We start from the raw sequence: 22,638 nt of genomic DNA, 5'->3' as shown, positions 1-22,638 counted from the left end.
AACCTGCATACTAACATTGGACTTAGGCCTCATGGCCCATATGAGCTGTTTGTCATGTCGGCTACCTCCACGACAAGGTATATTGGTATAGGAATTTACGTAACGGATGGCAACCTTGGTTCATATCCAACAACATCGACCAATATTGTTGGTATCGTGGTAGAAGATATAGGGATTGTAGGACAGAGGAGAAGGATAGGTTTTATTGTAGATATCACTCAATGTCATGATGGCCACGGTCAATCAGGACGTCTAGTTGCCTATATAGCCGGCGGAAATTCCGAGTTGTCGGAATTCCCGATTGTTCCCTTTTGTGGTTCAGTGGTTACGACCGGCTACGTCTACCATTGTGACAGTATCGGGAATTCCAACAGGCCCCGGGTCCAAGTCCCACCATCGGCGCAGACTTTTGTGCTCACGTTGGCCTGCGTAAAGCCACCCGGAACACATTACGTAATAGCGCCCTTACGTAAGCCGGGCGCGGTTTTCGGTTCAGATAGGCATAAATCTAACCCATAGGCGCGAGAGATCGCCAATGACCATAGAGTCGCGAGGTCGCGCCCTCCCTCTCCCTGGGGAGGACCGTAGTGTCATGATGGCCACGGTCAATCAGGACGTCTAGTTGCCTATATAGCCGGCGGAAATTCCGAGTTGTCGGACTTCCCGATTGTTCCCTTTTGTGGTTCAGTGGTTACGACCGGCTACGTCTACCATTGTGACACTCAACTTCGTTCATTCAACTTCTATGTCATGTCGGCTACCTCCACGACAAGGTTATTGGTATAGGGATTTACGTAATGGATAACGACCTCGGTTTTAGGACAACGATATCGGTCGATATCGTTGGTAGAATATGGAGATAGTAGGATATAGGAGAAGGATAGGTTTTATTGTAGATATCATTCAACTTCGTTCATTCAACTTCTACTATGGACATTGGACTTTCAGGATAGTAGATATATATATCTTCTCTAATTTTGCATTCATGATGTTTCCCCTCATGAATTCTCAATTGTTGTCTTGTCTTACTATTGATTCCACGATATCACTTTGTACTTCAGTATCTCCTCAAGGCTACATCTCTATTGTTCCCTTGGAAGTCTACCTGTCTAGCTGAGTACTTCGTTTCTTTAGCTAGGATATCGTATAAGTCTCAACGATATCCGGGTTAGTTGAACGATTTCGTTGCTTGTACCAACAAAATCGTTCATCTCTTATATACTTCGGTTAGATTAGTATATCATCCGTCGTCCTCTTATCATCTGCTCGCCTACTTAGGCCGTCTCCTATACGATTAAGGCCGTCTACTGAGGTCTTAGTTAGATCATTGTGACACAATATCAAGAACATGGAGGTCCAAGTAACAGACGAACAAGATTTTGATAACATATATATATATATATATATATATATGCATGTTGGTCAAGAGGTTTAATCAGAGGGCATATTGTCTAAAAGTTCACGTACCAATTCCCTCATCATCTCATTCTCTGTATCCTCGGCAGCTAAATATACAGTGTCAAGAGATGCCTGATTCTTTATACAATGTCCCATCAGCCATCTTTTCTCCTTCTCAGACCACCATATATCAGCCTCTAAATATTCTTTCACTTTCCTTTTCTGTTGGATAGGACTGTCCGGACTACCCTGCGTAAGATGTTGAACCTGGTTAAGGATTGTGTCTGTGATCTCTTCCAAGGGGTTCTTATCTTTTGTTGGACTTGTTTCTGATTTTCTCCTTTCTTGTCTAGCAGTTGCAGATGTTGATTGGAATGGTGATAGAGCAGACGCCAATGAAGATGGTTGTGATGTGGAAATTTGAGATGACGGAGTGCTGAATATGTTCTGTCCAGCCCGTACCAACCGCTCCCTCACAGTCTGATCGTCCTCATCATCCACACCTATTGCTTTTCTCTTCCTCTTTCCGGGTTACCATCTGCCATTGTGCCAGAGCAAATCTGTGAGAAAAGGTCATAGAAGGGGAATGGTTTGTGTCTGAACCACTTGAAATCTTTGTCTTTCTGACGGACTGCCGTCAGAACACATCTCCTGAGCAGCAACAACTCACTTTCAGCCACTCATCCCATGTACTATCATCTGCAATAACCATGCTATTGACCTCGTCCCATCCTACTCCAGATGTGTTTTTGAGATATACAAGCTTACAATATTTCTCCCTTTTTACATAGTTGTATCGGTTGGCAATATTTGTCGCTGTGAAAGGGATCTTGGGATAAATGGTAATTAGATGTCGGGCACACATATTATAGTGATTTTTTTTGAAGCTTTTGCCAATACCAGGCTCTGATCTTTGGGCTGTGTCAACAAAAGGTCAGGAATATATCCATACATACTCACACTTTAAGATCAAGAAGGAATTCAAGCATTGATATCATCATTGGATCTGTCCAATCAACCCGGTCATCATCTTCTTCTGATTTGGCTGCTAATTGGATCAATGCATCAACATTTGATTGACTCAATGACGGAGGTTCTTGGGACATTATAGTGACAGGAGTTTATGCACACACAGAGCAGGGGAATATGGTATCTGTAAGTGATGATAGCAGAATGTCAACCAATGAAGGCACAAATAGGTAGTCATCGATGTGTATTCCTATGAACTCATTTGCCTAAAACCTGCTTTAATCAAATTAATGATTTGGCTGAGTGACACCAGACTGGACCAACCCCGGAGAATCACAAAATCAGTTGCCGAACGGGATTAATTGTTACATATGTATTTCTTGAATATGTAAATTTTGTATGGTGGGGACTTGCATATGAGTTGAATCGCCGAACAGGCCCTAAGTGAATAGTGGTGTGGGAGACAAGTGAATACCTACACGGTTATCAGGAGATCCACGGAGAAACAGAGTGGAGCAACTTGAATGTTGATCATCTTCATTTCGCAGATCGCACATACAGATCGACCATCATCCATCCGCCCATCGTTGAGGACGCATTCATGGCCAATCGTATTATCACAACATGTACTTGGCCGCCCCTTGGTCCGATTGCTGCATGCGTTGTACCCTTTAAAGAGCAACAAAGAAACATGGCCTCCACAGCTATCAATCGCTCCGCTCTGGCCTGTCTATTGTTACAGCATATCTCCAGGTGAGCATCCCCCTCTCACGTTTGCAGCTATCACTGAGACCACGATCTGATACTGACTCATATATAGCACTTTTGGATCTGCTGCGTATGATTTCGCTTCTTTCCTATTCCGTTAGTCTATTGCCCCTTCGATACCCTTCAGCTGCTCCAATATCGCTACCACACTCATAGCTTATGGTCTAACAGCTGACCTCCCGTGTAGTGATTCAGGTGTTTCCGGATACTTTGATCCCTGCTTCACTTGCTGGACTTTGTTCCACAGCATGCGGTCTCATACTGTCTGGCTATATCGGAAGCTTGGTCGATCGCGTCAAACGACTACCATTTGTCAGGACAGTGATATGTGCCCAAAAGGTGAGCCTCGGTGCGTCATTTGACGATCACGCGGCTGGGCTGATGTTGGCGACTGCTGCATCATCAGGTCCTTCAAGCTTTAAGCTACTCTCTCTTCCTGAGTCAGTTGCTTTCAGCAACCCTTGTATCATCTAGCCGCTCACATCCCCCATCAAATTTCCAGTCCTACTAGGCCCTTTCAAGAGTTTCGCTGCGAGTGCTTTCCACGGAGATGAATCGATATCTCGGGTAGCAGCAACATGGGGTATACTCCTGTCCATAAACACTTCTTCAGCTCTTCTGGGTTTAAGTGCTACTGGAATGTCGGTTGCCATTGAGAGAGACTGGTAAGTATTGTTGCTCATTCGCATTAATCTGTCACACATTCGAATTATCTGCTGACTTTCTCACTCCAATCTCACGACGTTGATAGGATCACCGAGATAGCACAAAGTAACTCGAATGTCCTGACTCGCCTGAACACGTACATGAGAAGGATTGATTTATTAAGCAAATTGACGGCTCCAGTGAGTTCATGATATTCTTGATCCGCTTAAACAATACACGAGGCTCATCAGCTTCAAGCTCTTGGTTTCTCTCCTCACATCAACGGGTGGTTACCCATTGGCTACAACCGTTCTTCTCGGAATGTCTGCTGCGTCTCTTGCAACAGAGTATTGGTGGGTTCAGGTAGTCTACAATCATTTCCCAGTGTTGGACCGGGAAACAGCTCAATCCAGCCACGATGAAGAGGAATTGGGACTGCTGGAGGAGGACAACGATGCCGGTGATAGCATTGCGCAAGATACGGAGTCCAGCAATGGGACAGGAGGGATATGGAAGAGATTGGAAATGGAAAAGCAAAGTTGGCTAGAGTTTATCGGATTGCCCATTTTCTTTAGTGAGTCCCCCCCCCACAGTTCAATGGCTGGATTTACTGACATCGTAACACAGGTTCCACCTCAATGGCACTCATTCATTTGACTACTCTATCCTATGGTGAGTCTTTCTTCGCCTCGTCAGTTGCTGACTAGTCCAGATGGTACCTTCATATCATATATCAAAGCCGCTCGAGGATGGGATGACACCATCATCGCTAGTATGCGGGTGAGATATTTCTGCACTCACTTCGTGCAAGCTATAAAGATCTGACATCGTTATAGGGGTTATGCCTTGTGACTGGCTTGATTGGTACTGCTGTAATGCCCATACTGGAACGTAGAATAGGGTTGGAGAGAGCCGGAGCGTGGTCAATATGGTATGCGGCTTCCCACAAGCAACGTTGTTTATCGCTTATACCCCAATTTCTCATCCCAGGTACGAGGTAGCCTGTTTAGCCCCTGTGGCGGTGTCGTTCTTTATCGGTACGGGCAAATATGGTGAACATGGACCCGCGTGGAACTCAATCGTTCTCTTCGGCGGTCAGTTCATGTCGACTTTTATCTTTACCTGCATGAAGTCGCTGATATCCCTTGATCTGAAAGGTATTGCTCTGTCCCGTATCGGTTTATGGTCTTTCGATCTATGCCAAGTAAGCCGCTATACCCACTATACGAGCAGGAAGACATTGCTGATGATTGTAATTAGCTGAAAGAATTGCAACTCGCGCTAGATACACATCCGCGTCGAAATCAACTTACCGCACGACAGATCTCACTACAAAATCTCTTTGACCTCTTGAAATACGTATTGACGCTATCAGCCTCGACTCCAGCACGCTTCAAATGGACCGCTCTTGTCAGCTGGCTAGCGATCGTGGTCGGAGCAGTGTCATACGCGGTCTATCTCAGAAGTGTACGAGGTCATTTGTTCCATTTTTGCGGAACAAAGGAACTATAGCAAATCCGCCAGTCGGTTCTTTGTTCCGTATATCTCATTTATCGGTCAATGCAAATTGTCTATAGATCTCTCAAAATCATCAAGCACTGGAAGGAAATTCTCATCAGACAGCGCCGTCAATGATCGCCTGCTCGACCACCGGCATATGTTATGGTCCTTCACAAACTGACGTGAAGATCAGGTATGATGTTCCCGCGGCTCCATTCATACAATTTTGCATACTAACTCCATTTCATCTCATCTACTGACACTCGTATGAGAATCGTTATTTACAAGTCAATACTGTATCTATTCCCCAAACTATTGATCCTTTTGCCTATCGACCCTGATATTCCGGGAAACGCTTCCTGCGTGCCTCTAGTATCCTGTTTTGGTCTTGATCCTGGCGAAACCTAGTAAGCTCTTACAGATGGAGACTAGCTCCACTCTCGACTCCCAGACCGGCAAGATTCTGTTCAATTCATGTCAGGGGGCTACTTTGGACCGTGTTGCCAGAAATGATCAGACCACTCACATGCAGAATGATCCAGCCAAGAAGACCCAAATAAAACTGGCTACGATCCAGAACTTGAAAAATCCAAGCGAAAAAACATAATGAGCAGCGAACATTGGAATCGGAACGATCTATGTTTTGGATTCGAGTGATGAGCACAGTGTCCCAACACCAAACAACACTTGGCGTCAACTCACAAAGGTAATGATCATAGCCATAGAGCTAGAGATGATCGATGCTCTCACGAATACCTTCTGTAACAAGCCAAGGTCAAGTTCTTCGATGATCTCCCTTTCATATGTTTCGTTTGCCTCGCCGGGTGATTCGGCATTGACATCAACGGTTTGAACAGTAGTCGAATTCGCATCTTGGTGTTTCTCATCTGTAAAGTTCTTCTCTGGCATGGGAGCAGATGCGATATGAGCAAAAACAGGCTCGCCTTTACTGTCAGTGGAGGCTTCATCATCCGCTTGATGGATCGCTCGAGTCGCTGTCCAGTCATTCGATCCAGGGAAGAAGTACGCGAGGATCAATGTGGCCAAGGTGGACATTACCAATCCGGGACTACGACAGAAACATATACCCACTCAGCTCCCACATCCTCTAGGTCACGGCATTGTAGGTTGTATCTCTTCACTTACGCCGAACCAGAGATCGCAGCATATGGTTTAGCCAGATTAACGGTATTGATCTCTCCGTATACCTTCCAGCAACCGAGCATCCATCCTATCATCCCACAGACAGTTCCAAAAATGGTGCCATAGAATGCCGAGATTCTGGACATTCTTCCCCATGAGACTGTTAATCCAATGGGTACTACTGCAGGGGTGAGACACACTCCTTGAATGTAGAAGAGCCAGCCGAGATCGATCTTGGCTTTGTGCAAGATACATGACCAAGCACCAAACCATATTGCCGCTAGGGCTAAGAGACGGGCAGGGCTTTAGTGAATTTGTGAAAGATACACGTAATCCTAGAAAGACCCACCAATAACCAGATGAGACCAGAAAACAACCTGTTTACCTGACAATGGCTTCCAATAAGTCCCAAAGATGTCATAAACCACGATACTTGAGACGGCGACTGAATGAACCGACGAAAATGCATTGTCAGTATCGAACGAATGAAGCTGGAGATCGGAGATTTAGGGATGACTTACTCAGCTCGGCAGAAGCGGCACTCGTAGCAGCCTGATATTGGAGAAGACATAGTGTCAGTGAGTCAATTCAGCCTTAAGAACTACATACTACTTACCATAAATGTAGCAAGCAAGATAGCAACCGCCCCTCCTTTGCCTAAGAGGGCCACTGCAGCAGCTGGGGCTACCAGACCAGCCGATTGTTGGCTAGCACTGAGTGCATAAGGGTAAGTGGGATAAGCGGGAGTACTCTGCAGTGCTCTAGAGGACAAGCCCATGGTAGTTCCGAAAGCTTGCGCCGATCATTCGTTAGCAGGTCCTCACAATCCCCTTTACAGGTCGACTCACCCCATGGAATCGCAAACCAACTAAGTCCACCGAGCATGTAAGCACGAGTGGTACTTTCCGGTCTGCTCGCTATGGCACGTTGCCAATATCCCTGGTCGCAGAGCACACCGCTGAACCCAGATGCGATTGTACAGCCCGCAAACAATATACCGGAGTTGGACTTCATGGTCAAGTAACTTCCTTGCTCATTTCCTTCAACGGGAGTTGTTTGAGCTGCTTCAACCAGGAGTTTGTACATGGAAGAGATTGAACCCAATGCAGGAGAGGTCGCATATGCTAGAGGAAGACTCGTTAATCAGCGCAATTCCGAGGACTCTCGATTCATCTGACCACGTTCAATGTTCTAGCTGTGTGTGAGTAGCATGACGTGACTAACCTGAGAACATGAACAGATAAATGATCACGAACAAAATGACGGTATGTGTGAAGTCGCAAATAAAGGTCTAAAACAGGTATTGAAACATCGATCAGTTTCATTCTTGATACAAGCTGACGCTGAATTCATACTAACTGCTCGAAGACCACCGGCTATGACACTGGAAGTCTGTCAGTGTCCAGTACTGGGCAGCTGGGACGAAGTCTATTTTATCTTACTCACTAGATAGCGATACCAATCGGTAACAAGAAGTTACACGCCTCAATACTTGCCCCGGTTAGGGCGTTGATAGCTTTATCGGAGCATCAGCATTCACGCCGACTTTGTGAGTAGACATAACACTTACTAGCCGAAGCTCCAAGTACGAGAGATCCAGCCACGATGTGTGCACACACCAGAGCGTACTTGAAGGATGTCAGCAGACCGCATATCCCAAAGATGAACATGAAATGGTGACCGTTACGAAACTCACAAAGGTAAACAAGATATGACATCCAGTTCCATATCTTGCTTTACAAATTTGCAAGAAGGTGGTAGCTCCATTCGCGTTCATTTTCACCTTCGCAGCGATAGCTGCAAAGAAACCGATCTGGATTGTTCCTAGGATCGATATTTCAGTATGTCCCCTTCGATTTTTCTGTAGGAAAGAACAGGACGGGAGTCCTTAGGGAGTGAGAAATCAACTCACCTCCCACACCATACCACCATGCCGCACTCAAACCCGATTGATATGTTGCCGCACTGGACTGTAAGAGAGTAGCACTCCATGTCCATGCTGAGACCTAATGATATCAATGCAGGATTGTATTAATAAGACGGTCGAAGTTGACGCCTAAGGTATGATATCTGCCGGGTCGAATCTCACTTACGATACCAGCACAGATAAGACCCGGTTTAATCGATCTACTGGCTGTGGCGAACTCTGAGGCATTGTTAGTGTCGAACCTGGTAAATCGGCGTTGAAGGTATGTGAACCCGACTAAAAAAATCATCTGTCAGCTAATCTTGTTTGACGTATAGTGACGATTCATGGAACAATCACAACGCACTCATAAGCACTGCGAATGCGGCTCTGAAAGGCAAGATGGAGGTCAATCCAGATGCTATGGATTTCAGAAATCGGTAGCGTCGACTTACCCAAGACCGACTATTGCCAAATCGCTATCAGTAAAGGGCATCATGCCTTCTACATGAAAAGTGAACTTACCTACGACACCATAACCAGTTGCAGGTGATAGCAGCTTTGTGAATTCTCTCTCTCCGGCTTGACTCATGATGGAGTAAGTTATTACGGATACGCAAAGTCAGTGAATCATTAGTGGAGGAGCCACGATATATGTATTGAGATCGGGATCCCATGTATTCTGCCAAGTCATAGACCTATTGATTTACGATAAGCATGTAGGCTTATCTTTGTTGCAGCCATGCCCATCGAACCAGCGCTCGATAAGCGATGTCCGAAAGCAGCTAGTGCACGCTGAAGGACCTGCAAAGGTCATTCATGCTATCATACCATACATCCTGAGGTACTGTCTGATTGGTTCCCATATAGGCGAAGCCTGGAGCACCTTGTCTTGACGTTATCTTCGAGCATCCCACAGGACCACTCGGATCAGACCCGCCCTCCTGTTGAAAGTCGGAATGGTGCTCAGTATTCCAACGAAGCCTCTATGTTTCCGGTCCATTTCCGGTGAGGCATGATATCTAGCGATAGGCTAACTCAACAGGATGCCCAATACGTTACTCTTATCAGCTGGGGCGTGATGAGAGGGTTCTCAGAACATCAATGAACGATGGGATACATGAGTAATACTGTCTAAATGCCACTAGCGATCTTAGCGTTTTAATTACTGTTTCGGATGTGACCGGTATCAGTTTAAGCTTAGCTCTACAAAGTTTAGCGCTACTCCCCATCCTGCCCATCGTCCATTCTCTGTTATCTCTCTATTCGAGTACATTGTCGACAGCTGTCTCCGTGTTTCTGCCTGCTTTGTCCTTGTCCGTCCTTATCTGTTCTGACAGATGTCTTATCGACGCCCACCATGGCACTATGTGAACTCCTCGCTTCATCACGCCGACATTCTCGCAGGTAAAGTCCGGCCACATGCCATGTGTGTCATGCCCCTCGATAGCTTATCGTAATTGGTGAGATATATCCCTCTATCCAATCCTCATGTTACCACAGAGTACTTATCAAAGTATGGACCCTCTGGCCAATTCGGCAACATACCCACTCAAAGCAGCATTGACACAGTATATCCACGATATGACCTGGCAAACAACCGCAGCTCAATATCTAGAAGAGAGAGATAAGTCCATACCCAAGGAGTACCTCCTCACTCTACCTCCTGCAGACGACGTGTTGGATGTGAAAGACTACCCTACTCTTCCAGGCGTCCTGTCTCCTCTGGAGTTGGAAATCACCCAATCTCTCACCGTCACACAGTTGCTCGAAGCGATCAAAGCAGGGAGATATACTGCTTTACAGGTTACTGAGGCTTTCTGTCATCGAGCTACTATAGCTCATCAACTCGTGAGTAGACTCATCGACGTTGTAAAGGTGTCTGATGTGTGCTCATATTTCATCCTAGACTAACTGCCTGACCGAGCTCTTCTTCGACAAAGCGTTGGAAAGAGCCAGAGAGCTGGATGAGTATTATGAGAAGACTGGAAAGACCATTGGTCCCCTTCAGTGAGTCAGTCATGCATCAATGTATTACCGCTGTACAGACGCTGATTCTCCACCCAGCGGTCGTGAGTAAAGTAGCATCATCTTCACGGCATCGCGACTCGAAATCGTTGACCTTCCCTTATACAGTTCCCATATCTCTCAAAGATCAGATCGAGGTGGAAGGCACAAACTTCACCATGTCGTATGTAGGATGGGTAGGGAATAAGGCGAAGCACAACGCAGTGATTGCAGATATCCTTCTAGCTCAAGGGGTGAGTTGCATGCTCAAAGGCATGTCAGTATACTCTCTAAAACTGACAGTTTTACGTAGGCCGTTCTCTACTGTCGTACCAATATGTCTCAAGGTTTATGGTTCGGAGAAGGTTATAACAATGTCTATGGCAGAACTCTCAACCCCTTCAATGTGAGTTACGGTCAGTATCACTCGTTTCAGTACACATACTGATGAATTCCACTTAGCGTAATGTCACATGTGGTGGAAGTAGTGGAGGGGAAGGGGCTTTGATCGGACTTCGAGGATCCCTGCTCGGTGTAGGAAGTGATATCGGAGGATCTGTTAGGATACCTGTGAGTATTGCCATCCTCAGTCTCCGGCATAGTAGCATGCTCATCAGCATTGTCAGGCTGCTTATCAAGGTTTATATGGTGTCCGAGGCTCTTATGCTAGGATCCCATACTGTAAGGCGAGCAACAGTTGTGAAGGTAAGTTTCAAGCGATTGACTTCCATGTTCAGTGCTAAGTATTCAATCTTTTAGGTCAGGAGATGGTCAGATCTGTCCTTGGACCTCTTACAGTATCGGTTGATGGACTCAAGACGTTCTATAAAGCCGTTTTGGACGCGAAACCTTGGGAGTTGGATCCGTGGACACCTCGCATGCCATGGTCAGACAGTGCATACAATCTTGTGGATCATGGAAACGGGGAGAAGCTATGCTTTGCCATCATGTGGGATGATGGGGTGGTCAAGCCTTGCCCACCGTACGAAAGAGGTATGAAGGAGGTGAAAGATGCGTTATTAGCTGCTGGGCATGAAGGTGAGTCTTAACGCTGTTTTGTTACACTTTTCATAATACTGATCATGCCATTTCTGTAGTGATCGATTGGACCCCTTATAAGTCAGCCGAGGCGCGCGATTTGCTTGTAAGGTTCTATATCGCGAAGCTGTCACTATGAAAACTGACCAAATGACCAAATGACGATAGATGCGATTCTTCACTGCCGATGGAGGAGTGAGTACTTCTGAACATTGATTCAGCGATTTTGGAGTGACGATTGAGCTGTGTGATCTGTTTCCTAGTATGATCTCAAAAAGCAGCTCGCTCTGAGCGGTGAGCCGCAATTAGGATCTATTCTCGAAAGAGGAGTACCCGAACTGTCAGCCCATGAAGTATTCGACCTGTGTTATCGTCGATCGGCATTTGTCAAGGACTCTCTTGACTACTGGAATGCGACAACCAGCCAGACCACTACTGGTAGACCTGTAGATGCTATCATCGCACCAGCTTGTGGTGGCCCACCTCAACCACATGATGGTTTTATGTAAGTCTCTAGTATGTACTCAGTCCTCAAGGCAGATTGTGCTGATGTCACATGTACAGGTGGCTTGGTTACACTGGCTTCTGCAATCTCAACGATTACACTGCTTCGATCCTGCCCGCTACTCAAGTTGATCCTGCGCGCGATCCAAAACCATCGAGAACTGATTTCATTGGAGAGGATGATAGGAAGACTTACGAACAGTGTGAGTCATATCATCTTGCTACATGAATTCGTGCTAACTACGAGCTCTCGTTAGACGATCCGGTATTCATGAAGGGAGCGCCCTGCTCATTGCAGATCATCGGGAAGAAGTATGAAGAGGAGGCGGTTATTCGGTGAGCAAGCCACCAAGATCTTCGTCTCGACAGTGGCTAATGAATTTGCTTAGGATGACTGAAATCGCGGACGCCGCATTGAAACAATATCGAGGAGGAAGGACATGAGCCATGTTTTTTGATTAGATAGATAATGCAACGTGAATGGAACATTGGGCATAGATGTGCACGATGAGAGCTTCGTTCTTACATGCGAAGCAGTGCGCTTGAGGCTGTGTGAGGCGAGGCTTGAAATAGACCGTTTACGAATGACCTGTTTTCGTCCCTCTGAGTGTAGTTGAGTTGTGTACTAATGGACATACGTGCTACAATGCCACTTGAATACCCCATGCATTTAAGGGAAACATCTCCAACATCACCATCACATCCTGAGTCTCGGTGGAAACCGCGATTATCAACTTATAGACCGTCTGACAATTCATTGCGGTCGCAGAACACACCATAGAGTAATTTGCACAGGTCTACTAATCATTCTAGTAGAAATGCCTCCAAGAGGGACCAGCGGGACCGTCCTTTAGGGCGGCCGTTGGAACGTCCTTGCTGGTCCAATTTACACCTTGTTCCCTATTACGACGACGATTGTCCAGAACCATGTATGTCCCTGTACGTTTAAATGAGTCAATTGATCCCGAAAAGCGACCGCGGAAAGTGAACGATTCACTCAAAATTCCCAAGACTACGATACCTAAGCCCGCCATAGCCGCAGAAACAATCAATGGAGTAACGTATTGGGGGGCGAATTGCGATAAGAAGATGTTGGCTATGCATGCCTTCAGTGCTAACTCAAACCTTAAATTCAATGTCACTCACCGGACACGATGCCACCTGCATTAGCTCCGAAGGTACAGATGGCGGCTCGGAAGGCTCTATGATTCTCCTTGGTGGTGTTGTTTTGCACGAAACTACATGATATCAAATCAGAGTCTGATACACTCCTGTTGGCACACTTGCCTTTGGAAGAGCACAGTCGGAATGAAACTTCCCGACGCGATGAGGAAGGTACAGAAATACCCAACACCTATCTTTTTGATCGAGATACTGCCAAGGACGATACATCCGATCAAAACAAGTGCTATTCTCAAAAATTAGCATTGAATGATGATGACCGGAACGTTGTATTGCTGACCGTTCGACCCCATGACGTGAAGTGTTCTTTCACGATGTCGGTCTGAGGAAATGACAAAGACCCCTGTTTGGTTAAAATTCAGCATGCATACGGGCGATCACCCGGTCTATGACTCACACATTACTATGACTGCTACCGAATACGGAGGAACGGTCAGAAGGTTCGTCTTCACGGTGGAGTAGCCCCATCTGCCTATGATCTCGATTTCAGACCGCTGGCTACTCTCATTGTGAAGACTTTCGGTACTCTTCCTGGCTTCGTCCAGCAACTTGCGTATCAATGGCTATAAGTTATGTTAAGCTCAATCCTTAATAGACAATTCAGGATCCCTCACCAGATCATTGCGGGCCCGAAACCCATTGGGAATCGATTCGAAAAGACGCACGCCATGTTCTGCTTGGATCAACGACGCCATTGCTAGAGATGATCGTGGCGATCGAATTACCACAGCAGCGAAATTCACGATCGCAGTAAAAGCATGAAGGAAAAAGATTAGAAATCGACAAGCAAGCTGATCATCCATAGCTCTGCAGTGTACAAGAATGAGGGCGTCAGCAAGAGTCCATAGACGGATGCTCACTCATAGTGCATCCTGCAATATGAGCAAGATTACGCGTGAGGCTTCTAATTCTGCCACGTAGCTGAACCTGAAGAAGGCTATCAGTGTTGAAAACTATGGTGAATGTCACAGCACATACCGGAACGGGGAAGTCAACGGTGTGTGAGAACTATCTTTCAATGCTTTGAAAAATCGCACGCGGTGCAGAAAGAGGTACCTGAGCATGGTCAGAACAGTCATACACGTCCACAGGCCTACCCTTCCATAATGAGCAGTCGCAGAGTCATTCTCTGGTAGTGAGCGCTACGATCCATTTGAGGACCGATGACATGATTGTTACGAAGTACAGGCGGTCGCTCCTCTTCGACTGACTTAGAGCAGTAATTATTTCAGCAGCCAAGTTGCTGGTACCTTTCTACTCACACTTCTTGAGCAGGTCATGGATTGCCAGAACATCTTTGTATTGCGAGGGGATAACATTGACCTGGACGTCATTCACCTTGGAAAGGATTTGAGCGAGGCGATACTAGAGAGTGATCAGCGAGGTGCCTTGCGAGATAATGCTCACTTTGTAATGATGAACGAATGTCGATCATCAGCACAACGACCATGCAAGATATTTGAGGAATAGAGAGCTTACACACAGACAAGTCTGCAATTACTGTCCCCATCGCAGAAACTTTAACGAGGCAACGCACAGTCGACCGTAGTTTGCGATATGACTGAACAGGCCTCAGTAAATGGATCGCCAACAGCATGATGGGGCCACTTACGACGTGGCCTCACTTGTGTCATAGATTGCAAGATGTCTTCGGTGTACATCTAAAGTACGTATCCGATGAGCGGAATGTTGCGACAGAGTAGAGTGGTTGTCTCACCTCCCAGAATAATCTTCGACGCATTTCCAGCTCCTCATCACTCAAAATTCCACCGAAGACCTGAACTTCAGAACGTCAATCACAGCTGCATGTCGGAGCTGAATACGCACCATCTCTGTGTAGACCCATCTGTTCCAAACATGTCAGTGTGATACACAACATCATTGTTACGGTCGTATTTATTTCTCACAGATTGTGCACTCCTAACAGCCATACCTAAATGAGTCCAGAATCCGAGGGTTGTCTTTGGCCCTTTGAACGAGCTGGACAGGTAGCGACTCATGATGTGAATCGACTATATGAAAGGTAAGGAGTGCCCCGGGTCTGTTTTATTGGAAGTGAGTCAGACGAGGTGCTGACCATCGACCCAACATGAGACTCACTTATAGACAACGCTGTACGTCCTAAGCGAAAAAAGCGTTCTGCGATCTCATTGTCTGGTGTCCAGTTCAGTATGCGTACCAGAACAGGGAGGTATATGCACTAACATGGCGGAAGGCTTGTACCCATTGCTGCACCACAAGCCAAGATAAGGAAAACTAATCCCAACTCGTAGTTGTTGAGTGATTGCCCTCGCGCTTGATCAGAGATAGCAGCATCGCCGAACAGACGAGGGAGGAGATTTTTCCAATACATTTGAGGGTCGACGCTATGATGCAGGATTGCTGCATCCTACGGACAATCAGCTTGCCAAGAAGATATGACTAGAGTGTATTGCCCTGGAGTATATTGCCCTAGAGTATATTGCCCTAGAGTATATTGCTACATTGACTCACCTCGAAATATATCCTTGACCATCTCTCAGCCTCGCGTCTACTGGGTGAGAGCAGTAGTAGATTTTCCACCGTGATAGAAGTTGGATTGGGAAATGGAAAAGTGTCGGACTGCTCGGCTGAGATATCATCTGGAATGAATGGGCGTTCCGAGCGGAATGGCGAGTCTGATACTTCGCCTGAGACGTGCCGACCAGGGGCGGAGTGAGGCGGGTCCAAGTCGAGAAAAAGTACTTCAACTCACAAGGTGGTAATGAGCACCAGCGTTACCGAAAAAGGAGGACGAGCCTGGCTCGTCTCCAATAATGAGGTGACAGTGTGTTGACTCCTCAGTACTGCTCTCTCTTTCTACCAATCCTTGTGTACATCTTTCCGTAGATGTAGCCGAAGATACCATTTCAGCAGGTCTAGCGTCCATTACCGATATATCGTCTAGGCCGTGTGCTATGCCAGAGATCTCAAACCCCTGACGCGATGCTTCCTCCAAAGCTTCTTTTAACAGAGCATTCCTTTTCTTCAGATTTTCAATATCTTCTGACGTTTGCTCATATCGTCCTGCAAAGATCTCAATGCTATCAGCTTCAACTGGTGCTGGGAGTAGCAACAAGCTTACCTCGTAATGATCGAAGTTGACCATTCGGACAGAGACTGTTTGAAGAATTAGTACTGGTAAGGTCGGGGATGAGATCTTGCTTACGATTCAAGCCCACGTTTGCGGCAGTTCGCACATGGAAATTTACGGTCACATCTATTTGATTCTGTTAAGTCTTTTCATGGCTAGCCATCATTCGCACCCACTTCCATTTCATCCTTCGACATTCCAGACAGCTCACTATAGGCTGTTAACGCGTGGCTTTTTTCCGAGATGATTGGGAACCCAATCTTGTTGATGACGACTCGGCTTGGCGATCGCTCATGTCTCGCCTGCAGTCTTGATTGCTCGGTATATCTATCAGAGAGTGAATGTGATTTAAAGCTAGGGGAAAAACCTTCCTCGTCACGAAACGAGATGAGAATATGAGTGATGATTAAAGTGCATTCCCGAAAAAGTGGGAGTGCGATAAAGTACAGTAACTTGTACTGTAGACCTGTCGGTGGCCCCTATGACTACCAGCTCACCTATGACTCTTCGTGGACCATTTGGTAGCCGCCTAATACGCCAAAGTCCGCAAATTTGTACGTTGTTGTCAACTCTGTTCGAGATCAGGCGTTTCCGCATGTCAATCGCTGAAATGAAGTTGAAGTTTGCAACGTGCTTTGTCAAGAAGATACTCTCCAGGGCGGTGTGGAGCGTTTGTCCCTTCGAACGATGATGAGCCCCGCGCGTGTCGCCAGAGATGTGGTATAGTACCCTGCTGGCATACGGAAGTGCTAGCGATGAGTACAAAAAGCCGAAAAGAAGTATCGCCAGACAGACGATATCATTACAATCCTCGTAGGTGCTGACCTTTTCTTTTCCTTTCCTTCGAGACAAGCATCCACCGAGGTCATGCTGTCTCGTCCAGCAACATTCTCATTAGGCCTTATCTCACACAATGGTGTCTCCCCGATTGACCACCTGGTGGAGCTTCCGGCTTTCGTACCGTTCTCACTCACAATACGTCTGCTGACCGTTCCGTGCCACTAGCCGGAACGGTCTCTTCGCTTCAACGCTGGCATCATTAGGTAACATGGCGTTTTCAATTCTTTATCACAACAGTAAAAAAAACAAGACTTTTGCCGTACTTTGTGCGAGGATGATGCAGGTGGCCAGGCATCATGTACTGCACTTCGCTCCTGTACGAACATCTGCCCTCACAGGGCTTAAGTAGCCGTATCCGAGATTCCCTCGATCGCATGTGGTCCTTTCTGTATGCAACAAGTAGACGGGACTATTCTCACGTGCCCAGTCACGACGCTAGGTGGCTCTAGTGTCGACTCCGCTCATCTGCTACACGCCGATCGTCGCCGGATTGATGTCCGTACAAGGCGGTCAGTACCGCCCGGAGACAACAATCCGTCATTGACCGGTGATCTGCGACCGGAAAGAATCCATCCCCTTCTCGGAGTTCGGAGTGATCGCAACTTGGTCAGATACAGTAGTAACATTTTAAAGATAAGCCTCATCTGGGATAACGGAATGGAGCCACTGAGGATAGGACTTAAAACGGTAAGAAACAGGTTTTGAGAACGTAAAGCGGTAAAGTCCCAGTCAAATCAGGATTTAAATCGGTATTTTTGCCAATAGAGAGCTCTAAGTCATCCATTTCATGCATGCAATGTGGTCAAATTCACAAGGATGAAATCCACACGTATTGAGAAGACAGAGAGCCAATTTTCGCTGCAGTAGCTGCCCTGTGATGTGAGAGACAGCGCTTCAAAGATGGGTGGTATTTCCCATAGTTGTACTTCTTTTTTTGTATGAAGTCAACGTTGATTTGGCTGGGAAATACCGGTTCAAAACCCATCTGCGAGAAATCGTACCGCTTTACGTTTTCAAAACCTGTACCTTACCGATTTAAATCCTATCCTCGGAGCCATTTCGTACTCCCACGACCATCGGTAGAGACAACGTTATCTTATCGTTTAGCAATGATGTTGCTCATCTCTGCTGCGCTTCTCTCCTTTGTGGCGGCTTCTCCGTTGAGGAGACAAGCTCAAGTCACCGAAACTCAGCAGGCTTCTTCACCTGTTGCGACGATCTATCCCAAATCGGCCAACGGACAGGGAATCACAGTGCATGGTACTATAAGACCGAACGAGGATTTTGATTCATACATGGGTATCCCATTCGGTCAACCCCGTGAGTATAGTGACCCAGAAATTAGCTATGAACATTGATAGACTTGCGATGAGCAGCCGTTGGAGATCTACGATGGACGCCTTCCCAGCTTTACGACTACAACCAGACCACATCGATCAACGGGACCGACTACAGGCAAGCCTGTATGCAACTATCGCTCCTTGGCGCAGATTCTGCTACTCCCGATAATCCCGGAGCAGCAGGTGTCTCCGAAGACTGCTTGTTCGTTAATGTGTTCACTCCCAAGGGTGCATCGACTTTAGATGATAAACTCCCGGTATGGGTCAGTATGTGAGTGGCCGTTTGTAACTCTCCTGAATACACCTTTGGCTAATCCTTCCGTCCGAATCATCAGCTACGGCGGTGGTTGCCTTTCTGGTTCCGCTCAAGCTGGTGATCCAGTCAATCTGATGCCCACCGCCAACTCATTTGTGAGCTGTCCATCTGTACCTGTGTCTAGGAGCCATATACTGACATGGATGAGGTAAGGGACTGCCTGTCGTCTACGTAACCTTCAATTATCGTTTAGGAGGATTTGGCTTTGTGTGAGTATTCACAGTTGGCTTGACCATGATATGATTGCTGAGCACTAAGTTGCTGTGCCATCTACATAGATCTGGTCCGCAATTCGCTAAATCTGGTTCTGGAAATCTGGGGGTCTCAGATGTAACAACCGTGTTACAATGGGTTCAAGAGAATATTGGTGCATTCGGAGCTGATCCACAGCGAGTGAGTTGATATGATCTTATTGGTCATTTCCTTTCATTTCAAATACTCACCTCCAATCCCTGCAGGTCACGATTCAGGGGCAGTCCGCTGGTGGTAGCCAAGTGTCTTACAATACCTCCAACCCGATCAAGAGCTCTTCCAATACGGTATCATCATGTCCGGTGCACCCAGTATCTCAACGTTGGGTCCAATCGCCGAGGTCCAGCCTCAAGCATGGAACAGGTTCTTCGAGCTGCTGAATTGTTCCGACACCTCTGTCGAACAAGTTCAGTGCGCTAGGAAAGCTATATATACCACCGACGTGGAGAATGCTTACACTCAGCTATTCAAAGAATTCAACCGAGGGTAAGTAAAATTGCAATCAGTATACATGGCTACAAGCCTTCGCTAAAGTGTTCCATCCTTCTCGTAGCAATCTTATCGGTCAGACGATCGACGGTAGAATCCTCCCAGCAACGCCATACTCCCTCCTTGGACAAGGCAGATATGCCCATAGGCCTTTCATTGTCGGCGATGTCACAGACGAAGGTACAGCGATCGCGTCCGCCACCAATGAGTCCTCCTTCATCGCAAATATCCGAGGAAGTGGTTTGTTCACTCGATCAAATGAAACGATTCAGAAGCTCTTGGAGCTCTATCCGGATGAACCATCGGTGGGATCGTAAATCCAGGCTCTAGCTTGCAAGTTCTCCTCTCTCAGGATGCTGACACCTGTATGTAATATCATCTTATTTCCAGTCCTTATAACACGGGAGACAACCTTTTCAACAAATCCTCCACCTACAAACGAGCCTCATCGTACTCCGGTGATTCAATGTTCCAAGTTGCTCGACGGAACTGGCTTGATGTCACCTTCTCTCAAGGATTCACCCAAGGGTGGAATTATGCATATTCCCATGTTCCTGCTGGGCTCAAGCTCGATGTTTCCCAAGGCGTTTTCCACCGTGCCGAACTGAACTTTACCCGAGGTAGACCCACCGAAGGTCAACCCTGGTGGGATGAAGAGGATATCAACGTTTCCAAGGCATTGTTGGAATATTGGTGAGTCTCTCTCAACCGCATATCCGAGCGGGCAGAATAGTGATTGATGTGTCCATGGTCATCACAGGTTGAGATTCATTTATCAAGGTAGCCCTAATCAGTCGTGGACGGGAAACCCATTCTTGGCTCATCAAACATCACCACTGATGGGTTCGTTGAGTAGCCAGCATACGGTGGACCAGCAGAGAGAAACACGATAAAGCTCGAAGGCACCGGTAGATCAGTCGTTAAGGATGACTTCAGAACAGAGCAATTCGATTTCATCAATTCGGTCAATACCGAATACTCTCGCTAGAACGGTGCTTTTCTTCCACAGGATGAGATTATAGCAAAATCGTAAGGCAAAAAAGGGAAAACCAATGGATTTTAAGTATTTAATCAACAAGTGCACGAAAGAGGAAAAACAAGTCATAATTTAAGGAAGAAGGATTGAAATCGTAACATGTAAATATGCCCAATGTTGTTCTTTGCCGAGGATGTTCGCAGGGCATCAGTTTGATCAGTTTGACCCTACTCGAGTACTGCCATGCACTCTAGCCTCTTTTATTTCCTCTGAGCTATTACAGTACGATGTGACTTATCTGTGGGCATGCTATTTCTGGGCCTCTTCCACCTCCACCTTGACCTCCACTCGTCAGAACTCCTCCACTTGAACCCACAGATCACTTCGGTCACATCCGCATCCCGTCTGAGATGATGACGCCGAGGTGATGGATCATGTTGAGTATATGAACATCGACATTCCCCCTTCATCAATCTCATCAACATTACTCCCATCAACTAATCACCTACCATACACCATGTCACACACTCTACAAAGGAAAGAGGGTAAGAACAGGATAATCCTCGGAACGTAAGTCTAGTAGTACTAATTTCCATGAGCGCTTTCCCATTGTCCAGCTAGCTGATCTATCTTCCTTTTACCAGCATGACTTTTGGTCCTGACGAATCCAAGGGAGCCCGTATCACCTCTCTAGACGAGTACAAAAAACACCTCGACTATTTCCAGTCCCAAGGTTATAACGAGATCGATACCGCTCGAGTATATGTCGGAGGACAACAAGAAGGATGGACCGCTCAAGCTGGATACAAGGAAAGAGGTCTGAAGCTTGCTAGTAAATGGTACCCTTCCGAAGCTGGTGCGCACAAAGAGGCCAAGGTGAAGGAGATTGTGAACAAGAGTCTAGAAGAGTTGAAAGCGGAGAAGACGGACATCTACTATCTTCATGCTGGTGAGTAATCGGTACATCCATCGAATGTATTTATTGACTCGAGTCACTGTCTACCCATATAGCCGATCGTACCACACCTTTCCATGAGACTCTCAAAGCCATCAATGACCTCCACAAGGAGGGGAAATTTGACACTTTCGCTATTAGTAACTTCACTGCCGCTGAGGTAGCTGAAGTCTGCACAATCTGTCAATATGAAGGATGGGTCAGGTGAGTGATGAACATGGTAGATTATCCTCTATGGACTGAGAAGTTGACCAAATCATCCTTTCAGACCAACCTTGTATCAAGGCGTAAGTTCTATCTTATTTGCGGATACGCCCCTGTGACTTGGCTTGTGGAAGTGTGCTAATGCCTAAGATAACAGATGTACAACGCTGTGTGCCGAGGAGCCGAACCAGAACTCTTACCTGTTCTCAGACGATTCAAGATCGATTGGGTGGTATATAACCCTATCGCTGGTGGGTTGCTCAGTGGGAAGTACAAGAGCGAAGATCCTCCTAAGGATGGTAGATTCGGTACGGAGTCGTCTACAGGAGCGAACTATCGGTGAGTCTCGCAATTTGCAGCTTTTCATTTTCTCAATATGCAACCCTCCTTTAGATCAGAAACACTAATGCTGCTCTTCTTCATTTCTAGAGCACGATATTTCCGACCTGCCGCTTTTGACGCCCTGGAAGTAATCGAGAAAGCTATCAAACCCCATAATCTCACCATGGTGGAAACAGCTTTGAGATGGTGTGTCCACCATTCCCAATTGAAATTGGCAAGCAAAGGTGGAAATGATGGTAAGTGGATACCTTGATTTAGCAACTAGTGGCCAGCCAATCCGCATTGTGGCACTAATGCGAAACCTACGATTATCAGGTGTCATCATTGGTGTATCTTCATTCTCACAATTGGAATCCAATCTTGCCGATCTGGAGAAAGGGCCTTTACCCGACGACGTGGTAAAAGCCTTGGACGAAGCTTGGCTGATCTGCAAAGCCTCTGCTGTTCCATACTGGCATGGGGAGAACAAATACACCTACGAGCTAACTGATGATTTGTACGGAAAGAAGTAAAGGATCGTTCACTTCTCGGCAGGAATGGAAATATCGGATTAAGTCAATAATCGTAGTGCCATACGTAAGGCGAGAAGTTGACAATCGGAATGAAAGATGCAAATTCTGTATATTGCTTCGCTTATCGAGATCCAACGAGGTCATTGACAATTTCGAAGGTTGAATACATCTCCTATGATATTTGTCCCATATAACATTGACGACTTGACTATCATGTACAACGACGGTGAAATTCTTGTT

At 46.5% G+C, this 22,638-nt stretch overlaps 7 protein-coding genes across 7 annotated transcripts; 4 read left to right on the top strand and 3 right to left on the bottom strand.

Moving 5' to 3' along the window:
• Positions 1–3,058: 3,058 nt before the first annotated feature.
• Positions 3,059–5,292, top strand: I203_103668 (uncharacterized protein; the record flags this gene model as incomplete). Its single annotated transcript, XM_065517372.1, has 13 exons — positions 3,059–3,120; positions 3,188–3,231; positions 3,323–3,474; positions 3,542–3,575; positions 3,638–3,800; positions 3,887–3,980; positions 4,039–4,354; positions 4,408–4,452; positions 4,520–4,560; positions 4,617–4,711; positions 4,771–4,874; positions 4,938–4,984; positions 5,041–5,292. The coding sequence occupies 13 exons, from the start codon at positions 3,059–3,061 to the stop codon at positions 5,290–5,292; spliced, it is 1,449 nt and encodes a 482-aa protein (XP_065374190.1).
• Positions 5,293–5,649: 357 nt separating this feature from the next.
• I203_103667 (uncharacterized protein) lies at positions 5,650–8,921 on the bottom strand (the record flags this gene model as incomplete). The annotated part of the gene is made up of 17 exons (XM_065517371.1): positions 5,650–5,743; positions 5,807–5,916; positions 5,983–6,349; positions 6,427–6,709; positions 6,773–6,868; positions 6,945–6,975; positions 7,040–7,215; positions 7,272–7,547; positions 7,648–7,714; positions 7,783–7,807; positions 7,870–7,939; positions 7,994–8,051; positions 8,120–8,247; positions 8,336–8,429; positions 8,517–8,626; positions 8,697–8,750; positions 8,855–8,921. 17 exons carry the CDS (start codon positions 8,919–8,921, stop codon positions 5,650–5,652), a joined length of 2,106 nt encoding a protein of 701 aa, XP_065374189.1.
• Positions 8,922–9,847: 926 nt separating this feature from the next.
• I203_103666 (uncharacterized protein) lies at positions 9,848–12,322 on the top strand (the record flags this gene model as incomplete). Its single annotated transcript, XM_065517370.1, has 13 exons — positions 9,848–10,180; positions 10,239–10,329; positions 10,397–10,590; positions 10,650–10,742; positions 10,799–10,906; positions 10,963–11,041; positions 11,096–11,374; positions 11,434–11,480; positions 11,543–11,569; positions 11,638–11,879; positions 11,939–12,081; positions 12,136–12,214; positions 12,268–12,322. The coding sequence occupies 13 exons, from the start codon at positions 9,848–9,850 to the stop codon at positions 12,320–12,322; spliced, it is 1,770 nt and encodes a 589-aa protein (XP_065374188.1).
• Positions 12,323–12,687: 365 nt separating this feature from the next.
• Positions 12,688–13,755, bottom strand: I203_103665 (uncharacterized protein; the record flags this gene model as incomplete). The annotated part of the gene is made up of 7 exons (XM_065517369.1): positions 12,688–12,815; positions 12,876–12,974; positions 13,025–13,116; positions 13,166–13,286; positions 13,341–13,403; positions 13,458–13,623; positions 13,675–13,755. 7 exons carry the CDS (start codon positions 13,753–13,755, stop codon positions 12,688–12,690), a joined length of 750 nt encoding a protein of 249 aa, XP_065374187.1.
• A 165-nt stretch (positions 13,756–13,920) lies between these two features.
• On the bottom strand, positions 13,921–16,359 carry I203_103664 (uncharacterized protein; the record flags this gene model as incomplete). The annotated part of the gene is made up of 15 exons (XM_065517368.1): positions 13,921–13,987; positions 14,039–14,068; positions 14,158–14,266; positions 14,323–14,425; positions 14,686–14,721; positions 14,778–14,842; positions 14,888–14,906; positions 14,968–14,993; positions 15,161–15,214; positions 15,266–15,449; positions 15,554–15,729; positions 15,791–16,105; positions 16,164–16,198; positions 16,248–16,298; positions 16,349–16,359. The coding sequence occupies 15 exons, from the start codon at positions 16,357–16,359 to the stop codon at positions 13,921–13,923; spliced, it is 1,281 nt and encodes a 426-aa protein (XP_065374186.1).
• Positions 16,360–18,124: 1,765 nt separating this feature from the next.
• I203_103663 (uncharacterized protein) lies at positions 18,125–20,302 on the top strand (the record flags this gene model as incomplete). The annotated part of the gene is made up of 10 exons (XM_065517367.1): positions 18,125–18,332; positions 18,389–18,623; positions 18,688–18,763; positions 18,822–18,877; positions 18,947–19,061; positions 19,127–19,231; positions 19,333–19,406; positions 19,474–19,722; positions 19,800–20,102; positions 20,170–20,302. 10 exons carry the CDS (start codon positions 18,125–18,127, stop codon positions 20,300–20,302), a joined length of 1,554 nt encoding a protein of 517 aa, XP_065374185.1.
• A 600-nt stretch (positions 20,303–20,902) lies between these two features.
• I203_103662 (uncharacterized protein) lies at positions 20,903–22,398 on the top strand (the record flags this gene model as incomplete). The annotated part of the gene is made up of 7 exons (XM_019147541.2): positions 20,903–20,955; positions 21,030–21,334; positions 21,397–21,544; positions 21,609–21,627; positions 21,702–21,883; positions 21,974–22,122; positions 22,202–22,398. The coding sequence occupies 7 exons, from the start codon at positions 20,903–20,905 to the stop codon at positions 22,396–22,398; spliced, it is 1,053 nt and encodes a 350-aa protein (XP_019003206.2).
• Between the last annotated feature and the right edge of the window lie 240 nt (positions 22,399–22,638).

The sequence above is a fragment of the Kwoniella mangroviensis genome (assembly GCF_000507465.2).
Source record: "Kwoniella mangroviensis CBS 8507 chromosome 1 map unlocalized Ctg01, whole genome shotgun sequence".
Lineage (NCBI taxonomy): Eukaryota > Fungi > Basidiomycota > Tremellomycetes > Tremellales > Cryptococcaceae > Kwoniella > Kwoniella mangrovensis.
This window is presented reverse-complemented; position numbering and strand designations above follow the sequence as displayed.